The following is a 24,857-nucleotide window of genomic DNA, read 5'->3' on the forward strand; positions in this document are numbered from 1 at the left end:
GGATAGAGTAGCATGGAGAGCTGCATCAAACCAGTCTCAGGACTGAAGACCACAACAACAACAACAAAATGGATTTTTTGGGCAAGGCTCAGTATAAGGAGTGTGCATAAAACTGCAATTAGCACATTCTGTTGAACACCAGACTCACCTCCTGATGCAACTAAAATCTTCTGTAATGCCATGGTTTAAGTTTTAGCTGAATCAGTACGTTAGCCACAAGAAGGATTGCATTAGTTGTCATAGGTTGGGAGCTGTCCATGTCGTGACACATAGGACAGTATAAAAAGACAGGTAACTGAGTAGGATAAACAGACAGGTAAATGAGATGCATAGCAAGTGGTGCCACTCACAACAAACCACAGTATATTACAGCAATAGCTGCTGCAACAATCGAGGTGAATCGCTACACCAGGGATGATCTCTGTTATGAATGACATGACTAGCCTAAAGGTTAAGAGAAACATTTGTGCCACAGAAAGGTATGAATAGTGTTGTATTTTGAGACAAGGGAGATTTGTCATTGACTCATTATCCAGTCATGTTCTCCGTATTGCTGCCGAGTTCTGCAGCACTACCACGATGCCAGGGCCGCACCTAGCCCTGAGACAACACAGCATCATCAGCACCAACCGTGGGTTGGAGCCCAGGCTGCCCCCACCACATTCAGCAGTAAGTTCCTGGTGGGACTTAAGCACCCGAGAGCTACCACCCTACCCCCATCACCTGCTTCTGCCAGCAGTGATTTCTGAGGAGGACTCAGTGTAAATAAAATAATAAAGTGCCACAGTGACAGCTGCCATCTGATGCCTGCCCAGGAGCAGTGGGCCAAATCCTGAGCAGAGCAGTGGATGCACATGGACCAGAGTAGGCCACCCAGAGAGGCCACCATAATCACCAAGAGAAGCAGTGCGGCAGCTCACTGAAATGTTAAGCAATATCTGCCGAAGCTAATTAAGATGTTGTTTGTTGTCAACAGTGTTACTACTCGGGCAGCTTATCAGGGTCATGTCAGTGATGCTGATGTCACTGAAGTCTACAGTGGAGCATATGTCACCCCCGTAGTCCGTCATCCAAGCCACAGCATGCAGTACCAGAATTTGAGGTGAGTGGGACATATTGTTTCATGTGGTGATATAAGTGTTATGTTTATGCAGAAGTTACTTTTGTAAAACCAGAAAAACTAGCAGGTTTATTTCAATTTGAATGGAATGTGAGGGATGTATAGCTAGTGCCTGGTCTTTGTACATAATGCACTTTTCTTGGGTATTCTGTCCCGTTTACCATATGAGTCAGTGGTGGTAATTTGTTTCACTTGTAATAATTTGGGACACACAGCCAGACAGTGCAGAGTGTCCAGGTGGCTCATGATTGTAGATAAAGGAAGTAGGTGAATTCTAGTGTGGTAGTGTTGAATGTTTATTTTTCACATTGTGATAATTATTATTGTAAAATGAATACTGAGGAGGCAGAGGAATAATATAATACATTGAGTATCACCGGCGAACAAGCTACAGAATTGTTAGTAAATCAGGTGGCTCAGTTGAGGGTGTATGAGGTAACTTTATGTAACAGTTCGCCAGAGAAAGGTAAAAAATTACAAAGTTTAGGAATGGCTCCAGCTATTGTGAACCTGGTTTCTTGCTTTACTGGTTGAGTGTCTGAGGATGTCTTAGCATTCTTAGAAGTTCTCAGGTCATCAGCTGACATAGGGGGTTCATCAGATAGTCAATTATTGCAGATTGCTATTTTATGTTTGGTAGGTGAAGCAATATCATTTATGTGTTGTACAGAAGCATTGCATCAGGAAAATATGTTCAAGGAGCTTAGACAATGCTGGACCAAAGGTACGGGAAACAAAATAGGCACGGATTTTTTTGTGCACAGTTGGGTGTGGTGTCTAGGAGGTGTAATGATAAGATTGAGGATTTCACAGACAGAATTAACAAACTGATTGTTCATACACATGAATTATCATAGAAGAAAGAGTTGAATAAAGTGATTTTCTAAGAAGCCAAGCAGGAAGCATTAGATGCATTTTTTAGGCATTTGGCACCAGAAATGTTGAGAAGGGTGCACACTGGGGCACCTAAAGATCTTTGTGCTGCAGGGAGACCAGCATTGGAGCACATAAACATTGATATATCTAGTGGTGATGGGTCAAACGTTTATGTTTTTGCATATAATCTAAAGTATTTTTATTGTGATTGAATGTTCAGGGGTAACACTATAAGCCATGCAAGAATAAGGTGAATAGTATGGACTACAAGTGAAGCAGTGGAGGTAGCAGTAGGGGTGATATGTATCTGGGAATATGAGTAATGGATGAGGAGGGAGAAAAGGACCCATTAAATGTAATAGCTAACCACAACCACCAACAAGAGGTCCCAGTAAAATTGAATTGAGGAGAATATAATATTTTGTTTTGCATAGGGTTCCATGTGTCAGTGGCCCCAGGAGAGTTAGTGGGCAGGAGGCATTGCAACTCATCACATTACAAGTAGCTTGCAATAGGGGATAGTGATATACAACCATTAAGCTCAGTAGTGGTGAATTTTTAATTGAGGGACAGCCTACTTTAAATATTGTGTGGAAGTGATGTCTAATGAAAGCAAGGGCTACATCATGATCTGAGGCTACACATTTTGCATCAACATGCCATAATTGACCCTCAATAATGCATAATATGTATGATTAATGATGGTGGCGTCCTCTTGGGTAAAATATTCCGGAGATAGAATAGTCCCCCATTCGGATCTCCGGGCGGGGACAACTCAAGAGGATGTCGTTATCAGGAGAAAGAAAACTGGCGTTCTACGGATCGGAGCGTGGAATGTCAGATCCCTTAATCGGGCAGGTAGGTTAGAAAATTTAAAAAGGGAAATGGATAGGTTAAAGTTAGATATAGTGGGAATTAGTGAAGTTCGGTGGCAGGAGGAACAAGGCTTCTGGTCAGGTGACTACAGGGTTATAAACACAAAGTCAAATAGGGGTAATGCAGGAGTAGGTTTAATAATGAATAGGAAAATAGAACTGCGGGTAAGCTACTACAAACAGCATAGTGAACGCATTAATGTGGCCAAGATAGATACGAAGCCCACACCTACTACAGTAGTACAAGTTTATATGCCAACTAGCTCTGCAGATGATGAAGAAATTGAAGAAATGTATGATGAAATAAAAGAAATTATTCAGACAGTGAAGGGAGATGAAAATTTAATAGTCATGGGTGACTGGAATTCGAGTGTAGGAAAAGGGAGAGAAGGAAACGTAGTAGGTGAATATGGATTGGGGCTAAGAAATGAAAGAGGAAGCCGCCTGGTAGAATTTTGCACAGAGCACAACTTAATCATAGCTAACACTTGGTTTAAGAATCATGATAGAAGGTTGTATACATGGAAGAACCCTGGAGATACTAAAAGGTATCAGATAGATTATATAATGGTAAGACAGAGATTTAGGAACCAGGTTTTAAATTGTAAGACATTTCCAGGGACAGATGTGGACTCTGACCACAATCTATTGGTTATCAACTCTAGATTAAAACTGAAGAAACTGCAAAAAGGTGGGAATTTAAGGAGATGGGACCTGGATAAACTGAAAGAACCAGAGGTTGTAGAGAGTTTCAGGGAGAGCATAAGGGAACGATTGACAGGAATGGGGGAAAGAAATACAGTAGAAGAAGAATGGGTAGCTTTGAGGGATGAAGTAGTGAAGGCAGCAGAGGATCAAGTAGGTAAAAAGAAGAGGGCTAGTAGAAATCCTTGGGTAACAGAAGAAATATTGAATTTAATTGATGAAAGGAGAAAATATAAAAATGCATTAAGTGAAGCAGGCAAAAAGGAATACAAACGTCTCAAAAATGAGATCGACAGGAAGTGCAAAATGGCTAGGCAGGCATGGCTAGAGGACAAATGTAAGGATGTGGAGGCTTATCTCACTAGGGGTAAGATAGATACTGCCTACAGGAAAATTAAAGAGACCTTTGGAGATAAGAGAACCACTTGTATGAACATCAAGAGCTCAGATGGAAACCCAGTTCTAAGCAAAGAAGGGAAAGCAGAAAGGTGGATGGAGTATATAGAGGGTCTATACAAGGGCAATGCACTTGAGGACAATATTATGGAAATGGAAGAGGATGTAGATGAAGATGAAATGGGAGATATAATACTGCGTGAGAGTTTGACAGAGCACTGAAAGACCTGAGTCGAAACAAGGCCCCCGGAGTAGACAACATTCCATTGGAACTACTGACGGCCTTGGGAGAGCCAGTCCTGACAAAACTCTACCATCTGGTGAGCAAGATGTATGAAACAGGCGAAATACCCTCAGACTTCAAGAAGAATATAATAATTCCAATCCCAAAGAAAGCAGGTGTGGACAGATGTGAAAATTACCGAACAATCAGTTTAATAAGCCACAGCTGCAAAATACTAACACGAATTCTTTACAGACGAATGGAAAAACTAGTAGAAGCCGACCTCGGGGAAGATCAGTTTGGATTCCGTAGAAATACTGGAACATGTGAGGCAATACTGACCTTACGACTTATCTTAGAAGAAAGATTAAGGAAAGGCAAACCTACGTTCCTAGAGAAAGCTTTTGACAATGTTGACTGGAATACTCTCTTTCAAATTCTAAAGGTGGCAGGGGTAAAATACAGGGAGCGAAAGGCTATTTACAATTTGTATAGAAACTAGATGGCAGTTATAAGAGTCGAGGGGCATGAAAGAGAAGCAGTGGTTGGGAAGGGAGTAAGACAGGGTTGTAGCCTCTCCCCGATGCTATTCAATCTATATATTGAGCAAGCAGTAAAGGAAACAAAAGAAAAATTCGGAGTAGGTATTAAAATCCATGGAGAAGAAATAAAAACGTTGAGGTTCGCCGATGACATTGTAATTCTGTCAGAGACAGCAAAGGACTTGGAAGAGCAGTTGAACGGAATGGATAGTGTCTTGAAGGGAGGATATAAGATGAACATCAACAAAAGCAAAACAAGGATAATGGAATGTAGTCGAATTAAGTCGGGTGATGTTGAGGGTATTAGATTAGGAAAGCGTTTCTGAAGAAGAGAAATTTGTTAACATCGAGTATAGATTTAAGTGTCAGGAAGTCATTTCTGAAAGTATTTGTATGGAGTGTAGCCATGTATGGAAGTGAAACATGGACGGTAAATAGTTTGGACAAGAAGAGAAAAGAAGCTTTCGAAATGTGGTGCTACAGAAGAATGCTGAAGATTAGATGGGTAGATCACATAACTAATGAGGAAGTATTGAATAGGATTGGGGAGAAGAGAAGTTTGTGGCACAACTTGACCAGAAGAAGGGATCGGTTGGTAGGACATGTTCTGAGGCATCAAGAGATCACCAATTTAGTGTTTGAGGGCAGCGTGGAGGGTAAAAATCGTAGGGGGAGACCAAGAGATGAATACACTAAGCAGATTCAGAAAGATGTAGGTTGCAGTAGGTACTGGGAGATGAAGAAGCTTGCACAGGATAGAGTAGCATGGAGAGCTGCATCAAACCAGTCTCAGGACTGAAGACCACAACAACAACAACAGTGCATAATAGAACTTAATGGGAACACGTTATGGCCGAGGGAGACTGATGTCAGTGTTGATTTTTCATAATGACCATCTGTTGTACAGGGCAGTTCAGTTGAATAGCGAACAATGACATGAAGTCTTAGTTAGCATGATTGTGTGTCTAGTGGCACTGGAAAGTTACAATGGCTCATATGGAGACATACTTACCAGTTAGTGTTTCATGTGTAGTGAAACGACTAGGAGATAATGAAGTTTTCAATGCAGCGTGTTGTTTAGTGTGTCAAAGTACTTTGTGTATATAGGAGAGGGATGGAAATAAAATAGTACCCATCAACATAGATAATTCAAGCACCTAAGAAGTTAGTGAAAGGGACATTGTTGCACATGAAGTATGGGCCATAAGAGGGCGCAGGATGCTGACAGGACTGCATTTCTTACAAAGTTGAAGTATTTAAAATGAACAGGGAGAGCACAAAAGGGGAGTTATTATGAGAGAGATGTGATTGTCTCACTGAGCTATGAACCAATATGTGCCAGAGCTAATAAGGATGTTGTTTGTTGTCAACAGTGCTTGTACTGGGGCCACTTTGACCCCACCATTCACCATCCAGTCCTTTCACTTTAGTGAAAATTACAGTTTTCTAGTGTGTAAGTTGGAGAAATTACAGGTTTGTTAGTGCTGGGTGTGATTAAAAAAGTCTGTAGAAATTTCTCAATTAGGAAACTTTTGTCATGGGACAGAAGCATGTAGAGGAACTATGACTCAAGTTTAAAAGGATCGTTGAGCTCAATAGAATGTACCCAGTATAACACTTCATGACAGGAGGAAGCTTCCATTACATGCATTCACTGTAAAGAAACTTCTAAAGAAACAAAAACTACTGCATAATAGGTGTAAAATAAAGCACAGGATTATACATAGAGAGATACTGAGTGAAACACATTTTGCTGTCAAGAGAACAGTGTATGAAGCCTTCAATGACTACTGTAGCAGAATACTGTCAAATTATCTTGCACAAACCCCAAAGGAACTTTGACCATATTTAAAGGTTGTTATTGGCATGAAAGTTGGCATCCAGTCACTTGTGGGTGAGACAGGAACTGAAATTGAAGATAGCAAAGCAAAAGCAGAAATGTTAAACTCTGTTTTCAAATTTCCTTTACAAAGGAAAACTCCAAAATATTGCTCTGATTTAATTCTTATACCACATAAAAGATGAGTCAAATAGGTATTAGTGTCATTGACATTGAGAAACAACTAAAATCATTAAAATCAAGCAAACTCCAGGGCCCGATTGAATCCTTATCAGATTCTATACTGAATTTGTGGCTTAGTTAGCTCCTCTTTCAATTATAATCTATTCTGGATCTGTGGAACAAAAAAACCATGTCCAGCAGCTGGAAGAAAGCTCAGGTCATACTTGTCTACAAGAAGGGTAGTAGAAGTGATCCACAAACCTACTATCCAGTATCACTGACTTCGATTTGTTGTAGAATCTTAGAATTTCTTCTGAACTCAAACGTGACAACATATCTCAGATGGAATGACTTCCTCCATGTCAGTCAACAAGGATATCAAAAACATTGATCATATGAAACCCAACTTGCACTTTGCTGACATGATGTACTGAAGGCGTGTATCAAGGCAGCTACATAGGTGCAGTAAACCTCAGTTTCTTAAAAGTATTTGTCCCAGTACAGTATCTGTGCTTATCATCAAACGTAAAGTCATATGGGGAAGCAAATGAAATTTGTGACTGGATTGATGATTTTCTGATGGGAGGATACAGCAAATTATCTTGGATGATGCATCATTGATGGGTGTAGAAATGAGTAAGGATAGGAATACACCAATCAGTCGCAATCCCATTGGTTTTTTATTATTATTTTGCATGTCCAAATTTCAGCTACAAATAACCATCTTCTGTGCTACAGAATCAGAATTGATTTATATAAACAATAAGTATAACACCATGTTATCCAATAGAAATGATCCATTTTAGTCAAGGTACCAGTTAAGTCAGTTACAGTCAAACAAACACCCAGCAGAACATGTCACCAAATGACTTTAATGGTATGTAGGTAGAAGGAAACTGAGGTTGTTGTTTACAAGAAGTACAGCAGCCTCAGTTTGCGCTGTGTAGTGTAAGTAATGCCTTCTGTGTTACAAAACTAACTATCCCAGTTTCTTTCTGATGCAATAGTTTATAATAATTAAAACCCATTTTATTAAATAAAATCAGCAAGAATATTTGCTTATCACCTTTAAAATACATCAAGAAACGTCAGTTTACAATGTGTTTATTGATTTCTTAGTGGTGAAGCAATCAATCAAATCTTATGCAAAAGATCATTAACTGGTTCACACAACTGTCCTCTAGAAAATTGTTACATCACATTTGAAATAAAAAATTAAAACATTTTTTAAAGATCAACTTGCTAAATAGAGTTACATACAATTGTAAATCAGCAAAATTTAAAATCTAGTGTAGTCGCTAGTATCATAGTGATTCATTAAGTATTTACTTTAAAACAATTTTTTTTAAGATATGTTAACATCATAGCAAGATAGTGAAGATGAATATGACAAGGTTACTTTGATCAGGTATAATTAATAAAAAAATATTAATGCCTGATGCTGATGTCAATTTCTCATATAACATATGGTGTAGCTCTAATTTTGGTGTGCTGCTTGCAAAGAATGACATAACATATTGCATTTTTGCTTAGTCCCTAAGGCGATTGTCATATTTAAGGCAAGCCAACATTTTTATATTAGTTCCCTCCTGGGTCATGACATCTCCTTAACAGAAACAGGAGGCATTCAAAGAGCTCACAAAACTGGTTGGTTTTCACTAGCGCATGCTCATTTAGCAGATGAATTCCAGATGACTTCAGATGGCACTATATCTCTATCTCCTCCAGGTGGTCCAGGAATCAGCCCTTTTTAACACAACAGTAGGCATAGTAGAATCAGGGTTGTCTTCCATTTTGTTAGTACTACAAACCAGGGACATGTCTTCTCTATCAAGAAGAACTTAACATTATTCTTCGTCCACCTTATTTCAGTCCTCCCATTAATGGAAAACCCTTTGCAGTACGTAGAAGCAAACATGAATTCTCCTTATGAGAGCCACTAAGGTAATGAGGCAGCTTCAGGGTGAAGAAATATTCACACACCTGTACTATGCAATACATTTCCTTTCAGCTCTGTAACAAAATTTAATTCTTTGCCTATTTTTGGTATAACATCAACATAAAAGAATAGCTACTTGGATATCCTATAAGTATGTGTATAGTAAACATCTTTATTTACTATAGCCTAAGAGTGTTGTGAGTAGTTTGCCAGGTTAGATTGCTTAAGTTGCATAGTTTTTGCTAATTCTAGTCTGACCAATAGCATTCTAGAAGGCCTATACACTGTCTCCTAAGCCATACAATTCTACAATTACATAGTACTGTATTTTTAATCATGATCATATCAATTACTGGTCAGACAGGTTAGAAATATTCATGAAGGGTAATAGTCTGTTAAATTAAAATTATATGTTGGCATAACTGGGATGGATTCAGGATTTCTTGATAGGATGATCATAGGAATTTCATCTTGGATGGAGAGTTACTGACAGATTTACAAGAAACTTAAGGCAGACCCCAGAAAAGTGTGTAGAATTTTAATGATTTTCTCTGTGATAAACTAAGAGCAATGTTTTGAGAACTAGTATTAAGTGAGGAATCTAGGACTAAACTGCAGTACCCTACACATCATACCTGTGGGACGTAGTAGACAATATTAGAATGATTAACAGAGCATAGTTGTTAACCACTCAACATATTCAGATTTTTGTATGCCTGACAGCAACATAGCTGCTTTATGAGAAAAGTTTTGTGCAAGTAGGATATATGTGGAATTGTACAGTAGGACATGTAAGTTGCTCATTATGTTGCTCAAACCTGCTCCAGATCTGTAGAACAATGTTTGTAAACACAGCATTAGTTGAAGCAAGCTACACTTCCTCATTCTCGTGTATTGTTTTTGGTGGTACATTTACACACAGAATTGTGCATATCAAATTTGATTTCTTAGATTTAACTTTTTAACCATTAGTGCAGTATTTAATTATGTTAACTGTGTAAATATTTTGAGAATTATTTTTAATTTCTGTGGGAAGGACAGAATGATAAATTATTGACAATGTGGAAAAGGAATTATGCAGTCAGCAATTCATTGGCTTTGTGTGTTTCCCTGTTTGTAGAACAATATATTTTATTTAAATTTATTCACCTGCCACTGCCACTGATGAAGGACTCAGTTTCGAGTCATAGTGTTTACCTATCAGTATAATAGAGGGAAACATTCCACGTGGGAAAAATATATCTAAAAACAAAGATGATGTAACTTACCAAACGAAAGCAATGGCATATTGATAGATGCACAAACAAACACAAACACACACACAAAATTCAAGCTTTCGCAACCAACGGTCGCTTTGTCAGGAAAGAGGGAAGGAGAGGGAAAGACGAAAGGATGTGGGTTTTAAGGGAAAGGGTAAGGAGTCATTCCAATCCCGGGAGTGGAAAGACTTACCTTAGGGGGAAAAAAGGACAGGTATACACTCACACACACACACATATCTATCTGCACATATACAGACACAAGCAGACATTTGTAAAGTCAAAGAGTTTGGGCAGAGATGTCAGTCGAGGTGGAAGTACAGAGGCAAAGATGTGCTTTCACACGTGGCTCTGCCTTTGATCATGTACATCTTCCCCCACAGAAGAACCCCAAAAGTGCCCCACTTGTGACAGGATACTTTCCGGGACTGGATCAGACTTTGAATGTGGCTGTCCAGCAGGTATACGATACGAATTCCTCAAATCCTGCCCTGAAATGAGATCCATCCTTCATGAAATCCTCCCCATTCCACCAAGAGTGTCTTTCCGCCGTCCACCTAACCTTTGTAACCTCTTGGTACCTCCCTATGAAATCCCCAAACCACCTTCCCTACCCTCTGGCTCCTACCCTTGTAACCGCCCCCGGTGTAAAACCTGTCCCATGCACCCTCCCACCACCACCTACTCCAGTCCTGTAACCCAGAAGGTGTACACGATCAAAGGCAGAGCCACGTATGAAAGCACCCACGTGATTTACTAACTGACCTGCCTACACTGTGAAGTGTTCTATGTGGGAATGACCAGCAACAAACTGTCCATTTGCATGAATGGACACAGGCAGACAGTGTTTGTTGGTAATGAGGATCACCCTGTGGCTAAACATGCCTTGGTGCACGGCCAGCACATCTTGGCACAGTGTTACACCGTCCGGGTTATCTGGATACTTCCCACTAACACCAACCTGTCAGAACTCCGGAGATGGGAACTTGCCCTTCAGTATATCCTCTCTTCCTGTTACCCACCAGGCCTCAACCTCCGCTAATTGCAAGTTGCCGCCGCTCATACCTCACCTGTCATTCAACAACATCTTTGCCTCTGTACTTCCGCCTCGACTGACATCTCCGCCCAAACTCTTTGCCTTTACAAATGTCTGCTTGTGTCTGTATATGTGCGGATGGATATGTGTGTGTGTGCGAGTGTATACCTGTCCTTTTTTCCCCCTAAGGTAAGTCTTTCCACTCCCGGGATTGGAATGACTCCTTACCCTCTCCCTTAAAACCTACATCCTTTCGTCTTTCCCTCTCCTTCCCTCTTTCCTGATGAAGCGACCGTTGGTTGCAAATGCTTGAATTTTGTGTGTGTGTTTGTGTTTGTTTGTGCATCTATCAACATGCCAACGCTTTTGTTTGGTAAGTTACATCATCTTTGTTTTTAGATATGTTTACCTATCAGTTTTACATATGTTTTCTCGTGTTTCTATCAATGTCACTAGTAGTAATAGTTATGATTGGAGGTGTGTATATTAAACAGCCTGCACATATCAGACTAATGTTGGATGGTACAACTAGTCATTACATGGAAATCATTTGTGAAGTGGTTTGCTCTTCTGATGACCTAACCCACTAACAAAATGCGATTACCATGAAAGTGGCAGAAAACAATTGTTAGCATTAATCAAGAGTATCAGTAGCAAGAGGGTATATAGGAATGCGGGTTGAATTTAACAGATGAAATACTGTATAATAATACAATAAAATAATGTGGCTATGCAGTACTTGGGATCGAAAGGGACCCATGTAGGAAAATACACATAGGTTTAACTATGGAGGACAAGAGAAGCAGTGGTAGACAAGAAATAAAATGGGTGATTTATATGCTTTTACTTTGAGGAAGGGGTATAAGTGCAGAAGAAGTGGGAAGCAATGCTGACCATGGACCAGAAACCATGGAGTAGGGTAGTGCATGATTAGAGATCAGAGCAAAACTTAAAGGCGAAATATGTCTTTATATGTGGAATAACAATCATGACTGTAGCCTCTTTCCTTTGTAAGAAGGAAGTAATGTAGATGTCTTCTGTATGAGACCTAATTATGCATGGCCATTCACTCAACTGGACAGCTGGCTGGTGCTCAAGCTTTGGAGAAGCTGGAGCAAAATTGGTGTGTCACATGATTGCTCTCAGATGTAGTTGTGCCTCTAATGGTGTAGGATATGCTACTAATGGGACTGGTCTATATATTTAATGTTCAATACATAGGAAAATACCTTACAAGAAATATATTTTCAGCAATTGCATCACTTTTAAATTCAAACATGTAGTAAACTCATCCACATTTGTAGTTACACATTTATATTATTGTTTAATTTTCTCAAAACTACACTCCCACAATCAGTTGGTAATTCTGGGTGTTTCCTTATGCTGACTGTATGTTAGTGTCCATATTATAAATTAAATTCACACTCATAGAGGTCAGTAATTAGCTACTGCTATTTTGTTTCCCTCCACCAAAAAGCTGGGAAGCAAATAAAAGACAAAGTTGTCACTTGACTGCAAAATTATCTTCATTGGTTGCATAATAATTTATTCATTATTGTCTCATTTTTTCCTCAGGCTGCCATCTTCTGAAGAAGAGTCTGGTGATGAAACTAACTGGGACATGCCTGTAGTATCAAGGTTGGTATTAGCAAGTTGACATTAAGAAATAATACACTGAAGTGCCAAAGAAACTGATATAGGCTTGCATATTCAAACACATAGATATGTGAACAGGAAGAATATGGCGCTGTGGTCAGCAACACCTATATAAGGCAAAAAGTATCTGGTGCAGTTGTTAGATTGGTTACTGCTGCTACAATGGCAGGTTATCAAGATGTAAGTGAGTTTGAACATGGTGCTATAGTTGATGCATGAGTGATGGACACAGAATAACTGAGATAGTGATGAAGAGGGGATTTTCCCATATGACCATTTCACGAGTGTACTGTGAATGTCAGGAATCCACTAAAAGATCAAATCTCGATCAACACTGTGGCTGGAAAAAGATCCTGCAAGCATGGAATGAATGACAACTGATGAGAATCGTTCAACATGACAGAAATGCTACCCTTCTGCAAATTTCAATGCTGCAGATTCCAGTGCTGGGCCATCAGCAAGTATCAGCATGTGAACTATTCAATGAAACATCATCAATATGGGCTTTCGATGCTGAAGGCCCACGCATGTACCTTTGATGATTGCCTCCCACAAAGCTGGGCATGTCAACACCAACATTGGACTGTAGATGACTGGAAACGTGTTGCTCGGACAAGTCTTGTTTGAAATTGTATCGAGCAGATGGATGTGTATGGGTAAGGAGACAACTTCATCAATCCATGGACCCTGCATGTCAGCAGGGGACTGTTCAAGCTGGTGGAGACTCTGTAATGGTGTGGGGCATGTGCAGTTGAAGTGATATGGGACCCCTGATATGTCCAGAAAAGACTCTGACAGGTGAAATATACATAAGCATCCTGTCTGATCACCTGCATACATTCATGTCCATTCTGCATTCTGATGAACTTGGGCAATTCCAGCAGGACAATGCAACACCCCACACAGCCAGAATTGCTACAGGGTGGCTCCAGGAAAACTCTTCTGATTTTAAACACTTCCACTGGCCACCAAACTCCCCAGGCATGAACATTATTGAGCGTGTCTGGGAGGCTTTGCAACGTGCTGTCCAGAAGAGATCTCCTACAGTCACTCAACTTTGACATCTTCCCATCAGCAACATCAGAAAATAACCACAGATTAATGCCCACCATGTCCACCAGAACATTTATATACATATAAAATAATAGAGGTCCTATCACACTTTCCTGAGACATTCCTGTTGATATCCATGTCTCAGATGAACACATTCCATAGCGGAAAACATACTGGGTTCTATTACTTAAGAAACCTTCAAGCCACTTACATATCTGGGAATCTATTCCATATGCCCATACCTCTGTTAACAGTCTGCAGTGGAGCACATGTCAAATGCTTTCCAGAAAGAAAAGGGGCAGAGTGTCGAATGTTAGATCCTGTAATTGGGAAGGGAGGTTAGGGAATTGAAAAAGGAAAGACTGAAGCTGGATACAGTGCAAATTAGCGAAGTGCTGTGGCAGAAAGAACAGGACTTCTGGTAGGGTGAGTACAGGTTGATCCTTTGCTGTGTCTGATAGAATTACAATGTCATTGGCGATCCTCTAAGTTTTTATTTCTTCTCCATGGATTTTAATGCCTACTCTGAACTTTTCTTTTGTTTCCCTTAGTGCTTTCTCAATATACAGACTGAATAGCATTGGGGGAGAGGCTACAACCCTGTCTCACTCCCTTCACAACCACTGCTTCCCTTTCATGTCCCTTGACTCTTATAACTGCCATCTGGTTTCTTTACAAATTGTAAATAGCCTTTCGCTCCCTGTATTTTACCCCTGCCACCTTCAGAATTTGAAAGAGAGTATTCCAGTCAACATTTTCAAAGGTTTTTCTCTAAGTCTACAAATGCTAGAAACGTAGGTTTCCCTTTCCTTAATCTTTCTTTCAAGATAAGTCATAAGGTCAGTATTGCCTCACATGTTCCAACATTTCTATGTAATCCAAACTGATCTTCCCCGAGGTCAGCTTCTACCAGTTTTTCCATTCGTCTGTAAAGAATTCGCGTTAGCATTTCACAGCTGTCACTTATTAAACTGATAGTTTGGTAACTTTCACATCTGTCAACACCTGCTTTCTTTGGGATTGTAATTATTATATTCTTCTTGAAGTATGAGGGAATTTCGCCTGTCTCATACATCTTGCTCACCAGATGATAGAGTTTTGTCAGGACTGGCTCTCCCAAGGCTGTCAGTAGTTCTAATGGAATGTTGTCTACTCCCGGGGCCTTGTTTCGACTTAGGTCTTTCAGTGCTCTGTCAAACTCTTCACGCAGTATCATATCTCCCATTTCATCTTCATCTACATCCTCTTCCATTTCCATAATATTGTCCTCAAGAACATTGCCCCTGTATATATACTCCTTCCACCATTCTGCTTTCCCTTCTTTGCTTAGAACTTGGTTTCCATCTGAGCTCTTGATATTCATACAAGTGATTCTCTTATCTCCAAAGATCTCTTTAATTTTCCTGTAGGCAGTATCTATCTTACCCCTCGTAAGGTAAGCCTCTACATCCTTACATTTGTCCTCTAGCCATTCCTGCTTAGCCGTTTTGCACTTCCTGTTGATCTCATTTTAGAGACGTTTGTATTCCTTTTTGCCTGCTTCATTTACTACATTTTTGTATTTTCTCCTTTCATCAATTAAATTCAGTATCTCTTCTGTTACCCAAGGATTTCTACTAGCCCTCGTCTTTTTACCTACTTGATCCTCTGCTGCCTTCACTATTTCATCTCTCAAAGCTACCCATTCTTCTTCTACTGTATTTCTTTCGCCCATTCCTGTCAATTGTTCCCTTATGCTCTCCCTGAAACACTGTAAAACCTCTGGTTCTTTCAGTTTATCCAGGTCCCATCTCCTTAAATTCCCACCTTTTTGCAGTTTCTTCAGTTTTAATCTAGAGTTGATAACCAATAGATTGTGGTCAGAGTCCACATCTGTCCCTGGAAATGTCTTACAATTTAAAACCTGGTTCCTAAATCTCTGTCTTACCATTATATAATCTATCTGAAACCTTCTAGTATCTCCAGGGTTCTTCCATGTATACACCTTCTTTCATGATTCTTGAACCAAGTGTAAGCTATGATTAAGTTATGCTCTGTGCAAAATTCTACCAGGCGGCCTCCTCTTTCATTTCTTAGCACTAATCCATATTCTCCTACTATGTTTCCTTCTCTTCCTTTTCCTACAGTTGAATTCCAGTCACCCATGACTATTAAATTTTCATCTCCCTTCACTACCTGAATAATTTCTTTTATCTCATCATACATTTCATCAATTGCTTCATCATCTGCAGAGCTAGTTGGCATGTAAACTTTTACTACTGTAGTAGGCATGGGCTTCGTGTCTATCTTGGCCACAATAATGCGTACACTATGCTGTTTGTAGTAGCTTACCCGCACTCCTATTTTTTTATTCATTATTAAACCTACTCCTGCATTATCACTATTTGATTTTGTATTTATAACCCTGTAGTCACCTGACCAAAAGTCTTGTTCCTCCTGCCACCGAACTTCACTAATTCCCAGTATACCTAACTTTAACCTATCCATTTCCCTTTTTCAATTGTCTAACCTACCTGCCCGATTAAGAGATCTGACATTCCACGCTCCGATTCGTAGAACGCCAGTTTTCTTTCTCCTGATAATGACGTCCTCTTGAGTAGTCCCCGCCCGGAGATCCGAATGGGGGACTATTTTACCTCGAGAATATTTTACCCAAGAGGACGCCATCATCATTTAATCATACATTAAAGCTGCATGCCCTTGGGAAAAATTACGGCTGTAGTTTCCTCTTCTTTCTGCCGTTCGCACTACCAGAACAGCAAGGCCATTTTGGTTAGTGTTACAAGGCCAGATGAGTCAATCATCCAGACTGTTGCATCTGCAACTACTGAAAAGGCTGCTGCCCCTCTTCAGGAACCACACATTTGTCTGGCCTCTCAACAGGTACCCCTCCAGTGTGGTTGCACCTACGGCTATCTGTATCATTGTGGCACGCAAGCCTCCCCACCAATGACAAGGTCCATGGTTCTTAGGGGGGGGGGGGAGGTTATAAATAGAAAATAAAATAAGGATAATTTGTGAGTAGGTATAATAATAAATAGGAAAATAGAAATACAGGGAAGCTGTTATGAACAGTGTAGGAATCCATTATTGTAGCCAGGGTAGACATGAAGCCTATCATAATTTGTGAGTAGGTATAATAATAAATAGGAAAATAGAAATACAGGGAAGCTGTTATGAACAGTATAGGAATCCATTATTGTAGCCAGGGTAGACATGAAGCCTATCATAGTGAAGATAGACATGTGGTAGTATATGTTTATATCACACCAGCTTCACAGGTGATGATGTGATTGAAAGAATTTATGATAGAGGAAATTATTTAGACATTTAAGAGATACAAAATTTTAATCTTATGAGTGACAAGAATTTGTTAGTAGGAGAAGGAAGAAAGGAAGAGGATAAATTGTAGTAGGAGATCATTGATTTGGAGGGGGGGGGGGGGAGGGAGAGGAATGAAAGGAGAAGCTGCCTGGTAGGATTTTGCACAGAGTGTGCTTCAGTACTCACAAACACTTGGTTTAAGAATCATGAAGGAAGATTCTGTACGTAGAAGATACCTGGAGACAATGCAGAAATTCAGATTCATTATGTAATGGTAAGACAGATATTTTTAAACCAGATTTGGCTAAAAGATGTTTCCAGGAGAAGGTGTGGGCTCTGACCATAATTTATTGGTTATGAACTGCAGATTAAACCTTAAGAAACTGCAAAAAGATAGGTTGGCACTGGCTAAATTGAAAGAACCAGAGGTTCTTGAAAGCTGATAGGGACATAAGGCATTAATTGGCTGAAACAGGGGAAAGAAATATAATAGAAGACAAATTGTAGCCTTGGGAAATGAATAATGGAGGTGGCAGAGGACTGAATACTTAAAAAGACAAGGCCTAGTTGGTAGGTACATGATAAAGTAAGTTACATATGTCATCACAAGCTAAGAAATTTATGCAACTAGAGTGGTGCAGTGTTAACAGAGAGTAAGTGTTCTGGGATTCCTGTATAATGGGCATATGAGTGAAATGACTCAGCAGCTGGATATATTCACCAAAGTTTAAGTACATGGGACAATATATTTTTGTGGGCAAAAGTATAAATTGCACAAAGCCTCACTGTGAAGTTCTGATGGTACATGGACTAAATACAATGTAGGGAAGCAGTGGAAGATGTTGCTTACTATAGATATTTTGAGATTCAGGAAGTTAAGCTCTGCATTATCATTCTGGATGCAATGTCATGTCCAGCTATAGTAAAATGCTGCCAACTATTTGTCCAAACCCCATGTACATGGATGATGCTGATTGGGAAGAAAGGCTGCCAGGCAAAGAGGTTTTCTAGTGATGAGGACATCGACACAGGCATTCTCACAGCTGCAACCATGGAGCAGATTTCTTTCAATGAGGAGCTGAATGAGTGGTAGAATTTTCTGCCCATTATTTACAGAGACTTGGTGAAACAAATATTTTAACTTCTGTCTCGATTGTACTAAGTGAAGGCTTTTTATTTTAGTGGTCAAAATCATTCTGTGGCTCTATACTGGTCCTATGGCTTATCTTAGAAGATAGTGTAGAAAAAGACATATCTATGTTTATAACATTTGCATAGTTAAAGCAAGTTTTTGACAGTGTTCACTGGAAAACACACTGTGAAATTCTGAAGTTATCGGAGATTCAGTACAGTGAGGGAAATGTTATTTACATCTTGTACCAAAATCAGTCAAAGAACATGAAAGGGAAGCAGTGGAAGATGTTAAAGCTAATACAGCTATCTACAATAGATATTTTGAGATTGAAAAAGTTAAGTTCTGAATTTTCATTTTGGGTTTCTTTTGTGAACTGTATTTTCTAATTCTTGGTCATTGTCATCAAAAGCAATAATCATGTTGTCTATCTAATAAGTGTAAAAACATTTTTTTTTTGTTTCAATTCCGAGTTGGAATTAAAGAAAGCACTTTCTACAGACTTAATGAACTACAGTAAATAACAGTATTAGCTTTAATATCTTTCGTAAGCCAATTTATTCTGATAACATTGTCCCCATTGTTTTCTCTTGTCCACAAGCACACAAATTATCATTTTTCCATTCTGCTGTTAACTGTGCTATAACAATGCCTCTTCCACCTATTAACCAACAGAATGAAATCAATGTGTTAAAATCCATTGCTATTAATCATGGATACAAGAAAGATTAGAAGACTGTATTCCTAGAAAAAAATAAAAAATAAAAATTTTTCAGCATTACAGGGTAATAAACCTGCATACAACAAAGTCAAACATAATAAGTTTATTTCCATCCCCTTTTTAGGCAATATGCCCAACAGGATAAAATGCCTCGTGGTAATAAATGTAAATTTAAGGTGATATTTTCTGCTAATAATAACTTAAAGAAAAATCTTGCGCACATCCTCAGTACTGTTCAGGATCAATTTTCAAATTCAGGCATCTGCAAAATGATTTGCACTAACTGTCCCAGTTATTATATGGCACAAACAGGTAGAGCAATCAAAGTGAGATACAAATAACATCTGCTGTATTTTACAGACAAAAAGATGCTATAGCCTTTAAGATGCACCTCAATTTTTAAGCATTTTTTTTTAAATAGCATTTTTACTGTTTTTATTATTAGCTTGCAAGGCAAGATCTTAAAAAAAAATTAGATTATAAAACCAAACTGATCTTTAAAATCCCTGAAAATCATCATCTGAACTTTCTTATAATTCTTCTTCTTTTTATTCTTCTTCCTCTTTGTCATTGTCATTGTCCCTTTCATGTGTAAGATGGTCTTCACTGCCATCAAGATTGTTACTTATGCTGCATTTCTTGAAAGATTTAAAGTAATGTTTTCTCTCACTCTAGGACATGACTGTTTTATCCACTGACACACTTGTTTGATTGTAGGTCATTTTAAAGCTCCCTTCAGTGTGAATTTGTGTTGGGTTTCATCCATCATCCATTTGTTCCACTCCTCTCTCATATGCACTTGAAGTGGTTTATTTATTGAGACATCAAGAGGTTGCAATTGTGAAGTACATCCTTCTGGAATAACAGCAAGCTCTGTACTTCCATGTCTCAGTTTCTCTTGCACAGAATTTTTCAAATGACTACTAAACTGACCTAGCATAAGAAGAGAACTCTGCTTCAATAAAGCATCTTTCCTTCTCTCCCACACTCTGTTAACCATAATTTCTTACCAGGCTCATTCATCCAAGCCTTGTCATGTACATGAACAACAACACCTGCTGGTATTTCGGAAGGTTTTGTCATTGTTTTGTGCTTGAAAATGATCACTGGATTAAGTTTAGTACCATCAGCACAACATGAAAGGACAACACTGTAGTGCATTTTTTCCTGTACACTTGTTTTTAGAGTTACAGTTTTAGCATTTTTTGTGACAACAGTTCTGTTACTTGACACATAAAATGTCAGAGGAGTTTTGTCCATAATGGCTATCTGGCATAGTTCCACACTGGTTTCCTTTTCCTTTCAATGTTGAATAATAAAGTGATGGAAAGATAATATTTTCTCTTAACACACTTGTTGCATTTTCTGGGATATTTTTGTTTTGATTCACATGCTAAGTCCATGACACTTTGTAAGTCTGTAGCATCAATAAACTCCACCATTAAAGTCTGTTAAGTTCCATTGTAGTATACTAGCTTACGAGTGTGTATCTGAATCATTTTTGTATTAATTTCAGGGTCATTTTGATGGTGTCCTTGATTTCATTTCAATACGTCATTTTCTAGTTTGGCCATTTTGCATTCAGTCCTTTATTTGCACATTTAGTCTTCCTCATTTTTTTCAATTCTTCTTTACTAGCCTGCCAAACATGAATGTTTTTTCTCTGTTGGTGGAGGGCCAAAATGCCACCCAGCTGCTCTGTTTCCATGTTCTTCTGCAAATGATATTACTCCCAATTTATAGCCCACATCATATGAATACCTTTTCTTTTTTCCCATTGCGGAACAAGCTACTAACAAAAATATTGTACTGTTCCATAAATCATTTTCAGTTCAAGTTCACTGGCACCATAGACTCCAATGAAGCATCAGAGGCTAGACAATATCTTGGGTCCGTGGTGGCAGGGTGGGAGGGAGACAGTGTTAGCAATCTTGTGAATCCCTGCAACTTATGCTCGTTTGATCTGGTACAGATTCCATACACTCAAGCAGTACTCAAGAATAGCTTGCATTAGTGTCCAATATGCAATCTCCATTACAGATGAACCACACTTTCCTAGTATTCTCCCAATAAACCAAAGTTTATTTATTTATTTATTTTGCAACATTATGCTCAGATATTTAACAATGTGACTGTGTCAACAGAATACTACCAGTGCTGTATCTGAACATTGTGAGTTTGTTTTTCCTACTCATCTGCATTAACTTACATTTTTCTACATTTAAAGCTAGCTGCCAGTCATCACTCCACCTACAAAAAATGGTTCAAATGGCTCTGAGCACTATGCGATTTAACTTCTGAGGTCATTAGTCGCCTAGAATTTAGAACTAATTAAACCTAACTAACCTAAGGACATCACACACATCCATGCCCGAGGCAGGATTCGAACCTGCGACCGGAGCGGTCGCTCGGCTCCAGACTGTAGTGCCTAGAACCTCACGGCCACTCCGACCGGCCACTCCACCTACAAATTTTGTCTATGTCATCTTGTATCCTCTTACAGACACTCAACAATGGCACCTTGCCATAAACCACAGCATCATCAGCAAACACCCACAAACTGCTGCTCACCCAGTCCACCAAATCATTTATATATATAGAGAATTACAGCAGTCCTGTCACACTTCCCTGGGGCACTCCTGATGTTACCCTTGTTCCTGATGAACATTCATGACTGAGGGCAACATACTGGGTTCCATAACTTCAGAAGTCTTTGAGCTACTCACGTGTCTGTGAACATATTCTGTATACGTTGGTATGACTGTTGTTAGCCAAGCTGCGGTCATGTGTCAAACAGTTTTATCTTGTTACTTTGGTTTTATATATCTGACGGAATAGTATGATCATGAGAGTAGTTGTTTTTTAATTTTTATTTCTGCGACAGTGATTTTATATCAGCTGGTCTACCTCATGTATCATTATATCCAAATGATTTATACATGTTAATCTACATTCAGGTATGTGGTACTGTACTAATAGTAATGTATATAGTGTAACTCATGTAATCCCTCCCTCGAACCTGCCATGTTATATATTCACAGACCTGATGATGGCACCTTTACTGTGTTGAAACCAGTCATCTAGTAAACAATATTTAAGCGATCTCGGCTATTGAATTCTTTCTACAACAGAGTGATCACCCCACAACACACTATGTGTTCTCTGCAAAAAAGTACTTCACATGACTGTCTGTCTGAACCCACTGCTATGAATTCATAGGCATTTCAGTCTATACTCGATAAGTTAAATTTACCTCCAATTAGCAATGCATGATCCGGGCACTTATGCACTAATAACCACAGACATTCTTTTAATAACTCTAGAACTGTCACAGCAGAATCAGGTGACCAATAAAAACACCCAACAATTAACTTGGTTTCACCTAGACCTGTTATATATGATCAAATAACTGCACTGTCAGACTTAACTTTGATATCAATAGAGACAATATTTTTGTCAGCTGCAATGAACTCTCCCAAACCTGTGGTCTCTAATCTGTCTTTCCAGTATACATTCCATAACTCCTAAATATGTCAAAGCTTTCCACTTTGGGTTTCAGCTAGCTCTCAATTCTGGGAATAATGCGAGAGCGAGAACTACCTTGCAGGGCAGTAAATCCAGGAACTTTGGTACAAATACTGTGACAATTTACTTAAAAAATTTTGACTGTCGGAGCATCTTTACTATAAATGCAGTCTCACTTCCCTTGCTGCATATTAACTGATCAGTGTTCATTGGAGTACATCAAACTACTGCCTAGCCTAAAAAAAAAAAAAAAAAAAAAAAAAAAAAAAAAACCATCATGTGCGATCCACAAGTACTCTGCTACCCCATTAGCTGCTTCCTTTGTATAGCACACTTCTGCCTTACAAATTCCCAATTGATAATGTAGGTCTAGAAATCTGCAGCCAAGACCATCACAGAGTTGATGAATCCTTTGGTTGAGACCCTCCACTTGGCTCCAAACCAAATGACCCCAATAAACTTTGGAAACAATGCTGCAAATTGCACTGCATGCATGAGTTCAGCAGTCTTCACCATTTCCGCCAGCCACCTGTACGAAATGAGGATTGCCTCAGAACCCATGTGGTAGGTGTCACAGGTGCCAATGTGAGCCATAACTTACACACTATCACACCCTGCACGCTCAACAGCCGCAGGCAAGGCCACCTCCACATCTCATATAAGGTCCCTGCCAGGCATACCAAGTACTCGTTGGCTTTCTTCATAGCCCTGACTGCTATATGCCTAAAGGACTCCATAATGCACCTACCATTGGAGCTTCTCTCCATCCGGGTGCCTGCTCAAACCCTGCTACAGGAGTAGACACCTGTCCACTCACAGGGTGAATGGGCAAAGCCAGGTGATCAGTCTCCCCACTGGCCCTCTGCCTAGAGTGATGCTAATGTGCTACCACCTGCTACTCACTCTGCTGTGAAGGCAGACCCACCACCTCAGATATATTATGATGTGCCTTATTAGGAGAGCCCATGGGCAAAACCACCTGAGGTGCCACATGTGACATACCAGATTCACCGCCACCACTACAGCACAAGGCAGCAGCCTGAAGGTGACTGACCATAGCCAAAAGTGCATTCAACTGTTTGAGAATTATCACCAGCTCCTCCTGCATCCACACATAGCATACACACATGTATCCATCCTAGCAAGACTGAAAAAGAAAATGAATATTACCTGAGAAGCGAACTACAAAAGCAGACAAATCATAGATACGAAATTCACTACCTTCCTAATGCATCACCAATGGACACTGAAGCCTAGTGAGCTATGTAGCTGGCTGTTCAGAATAAATGGAAACTGTGATACAGACTAAGACTTTACACTTACAAAATGTGAGCTTACACCTCTTAAACAGAAACACACATGAAATTTTTGAAACATACTACAAGGAAAACACAAGAAAAGATAAACACTTAACTTGTTGCTCTCTAGATATGTATCAGCCAAGAGCTGGAGCCTCACTGACTGGCTTACTAAACAACTGGACACTTGTCTTCAAAACAAAACAAAAGTGCATCTACTGTGCTACAGACTGAATGAATACACACTTTCAAAAATGCAAGATTAAACCTCTTAAACAGAAAAACACTCACCAAATATAATAAATATATTACAATGGAAAGACGGGAAAAGGTAAACACTTAACTTAGTGCTCTGTAGATTTGTATCAGCTGAGAGCTGGTGCTGCCTCAATTACATAAGTTTTTCAATATTTCTCAACATTGTTAATTTGTTCTCAAAATCTTAATAGAGATTACTAATCCATCTGAAAAAAAGAGAGAATGAGGAAAACCCAATTTCAGTACACATGTACTATAACCAAATGAGGATATTAAAAATTACTTTTTCTATATGCATTGTGTCCAATGTGAGCCATGTTTCTGAAAGTCAAAAGTATCTACAGTACATTAGCTAAACATTTTATGTGTTCTTGCTGCCTTTGTTTCTTTTGTACAGGCAAATGTGCTCATGTTATCAAGCACTTATCAAATATGCAACCAGCATAGCTTCATATGAAAAATTTTGCTCTCACTTTATGCAAGATCCTAACTATAACGCAATAATTATGTTTACATTATCCTCAGATGGCACATAGCACTTATATCTATCCCCCATGCAGAGTACATCTTCAAAATAAAGAAAACATTTCTTCATTCCTTGTTGTGGTGGTGGTGGTCTTCAGTCTGAAGATTGGCTGATGCAACTCTCCACACTACTCTATCCTGACCAAGCCTCTTCATCTCTGAATAACTACTGCAACCTATATCCAATTGAACCAGCTTACTTTACTCATCTTGTGATCTCCCTCTACAATTCTTAGCACCAGTACCAAATTGATGGTTCCTTGATGTGTCAGAGTGTATCCTTCCCTTTGATGCCTTATTTTAGTCATGTTATGCCACAAATATCTTTTCTCCCCAGTCATACTCAGTACATGTACATCTACATGGCTGCTCTGCAAATCACATTTAAGTGG

The 24,857-nt window shown here is 39.2% G+C and overlaps 1 protein-coding gene across 2 annotated transcripts in view; it reads left to right on the top strand.

Moving 5' to 3' along the window:
• Positions 1–24,857, top strand: part of LOC126175486 (cyclic GMP-AMP synthase-like receptor) — a 367,167-nt gene that overhangs the window by 309,163 nt on the left and 33,147 nt on the right. The window contains exons 12-13 of one of the 2 annotated variants that reach the window (XM_049922303.1): positions 977–1,102; positions 12,549–12,611. In XM_049922303.1, the coding sequence (XP_049778260.1) occupies positions 977–1,102; positions 12,549–12,611 (189 nt within the window). The remainder of the gene's footprint in view (positions 1–976; positions 1,103–12,548; positions 12,612–24,857) is intronic. The other variant, XM_049922304.1, reaches the window with a different exon arrangement.

Source organism: Schistocerca cancellata, chromosome 3, assembly GCF_023864275.1.
Source record: "Schistocerca cancellata isolate TAMUIC-IGC-003103 chromosome 3, iqSchCanc2.1, whole genome shotgun sequence".
NCBI lineage: Eukaryota > Metazoa > Arthropoda > Insecta > Orthoptera > Acrididae > Schistocerca > Schistocerca cancellata.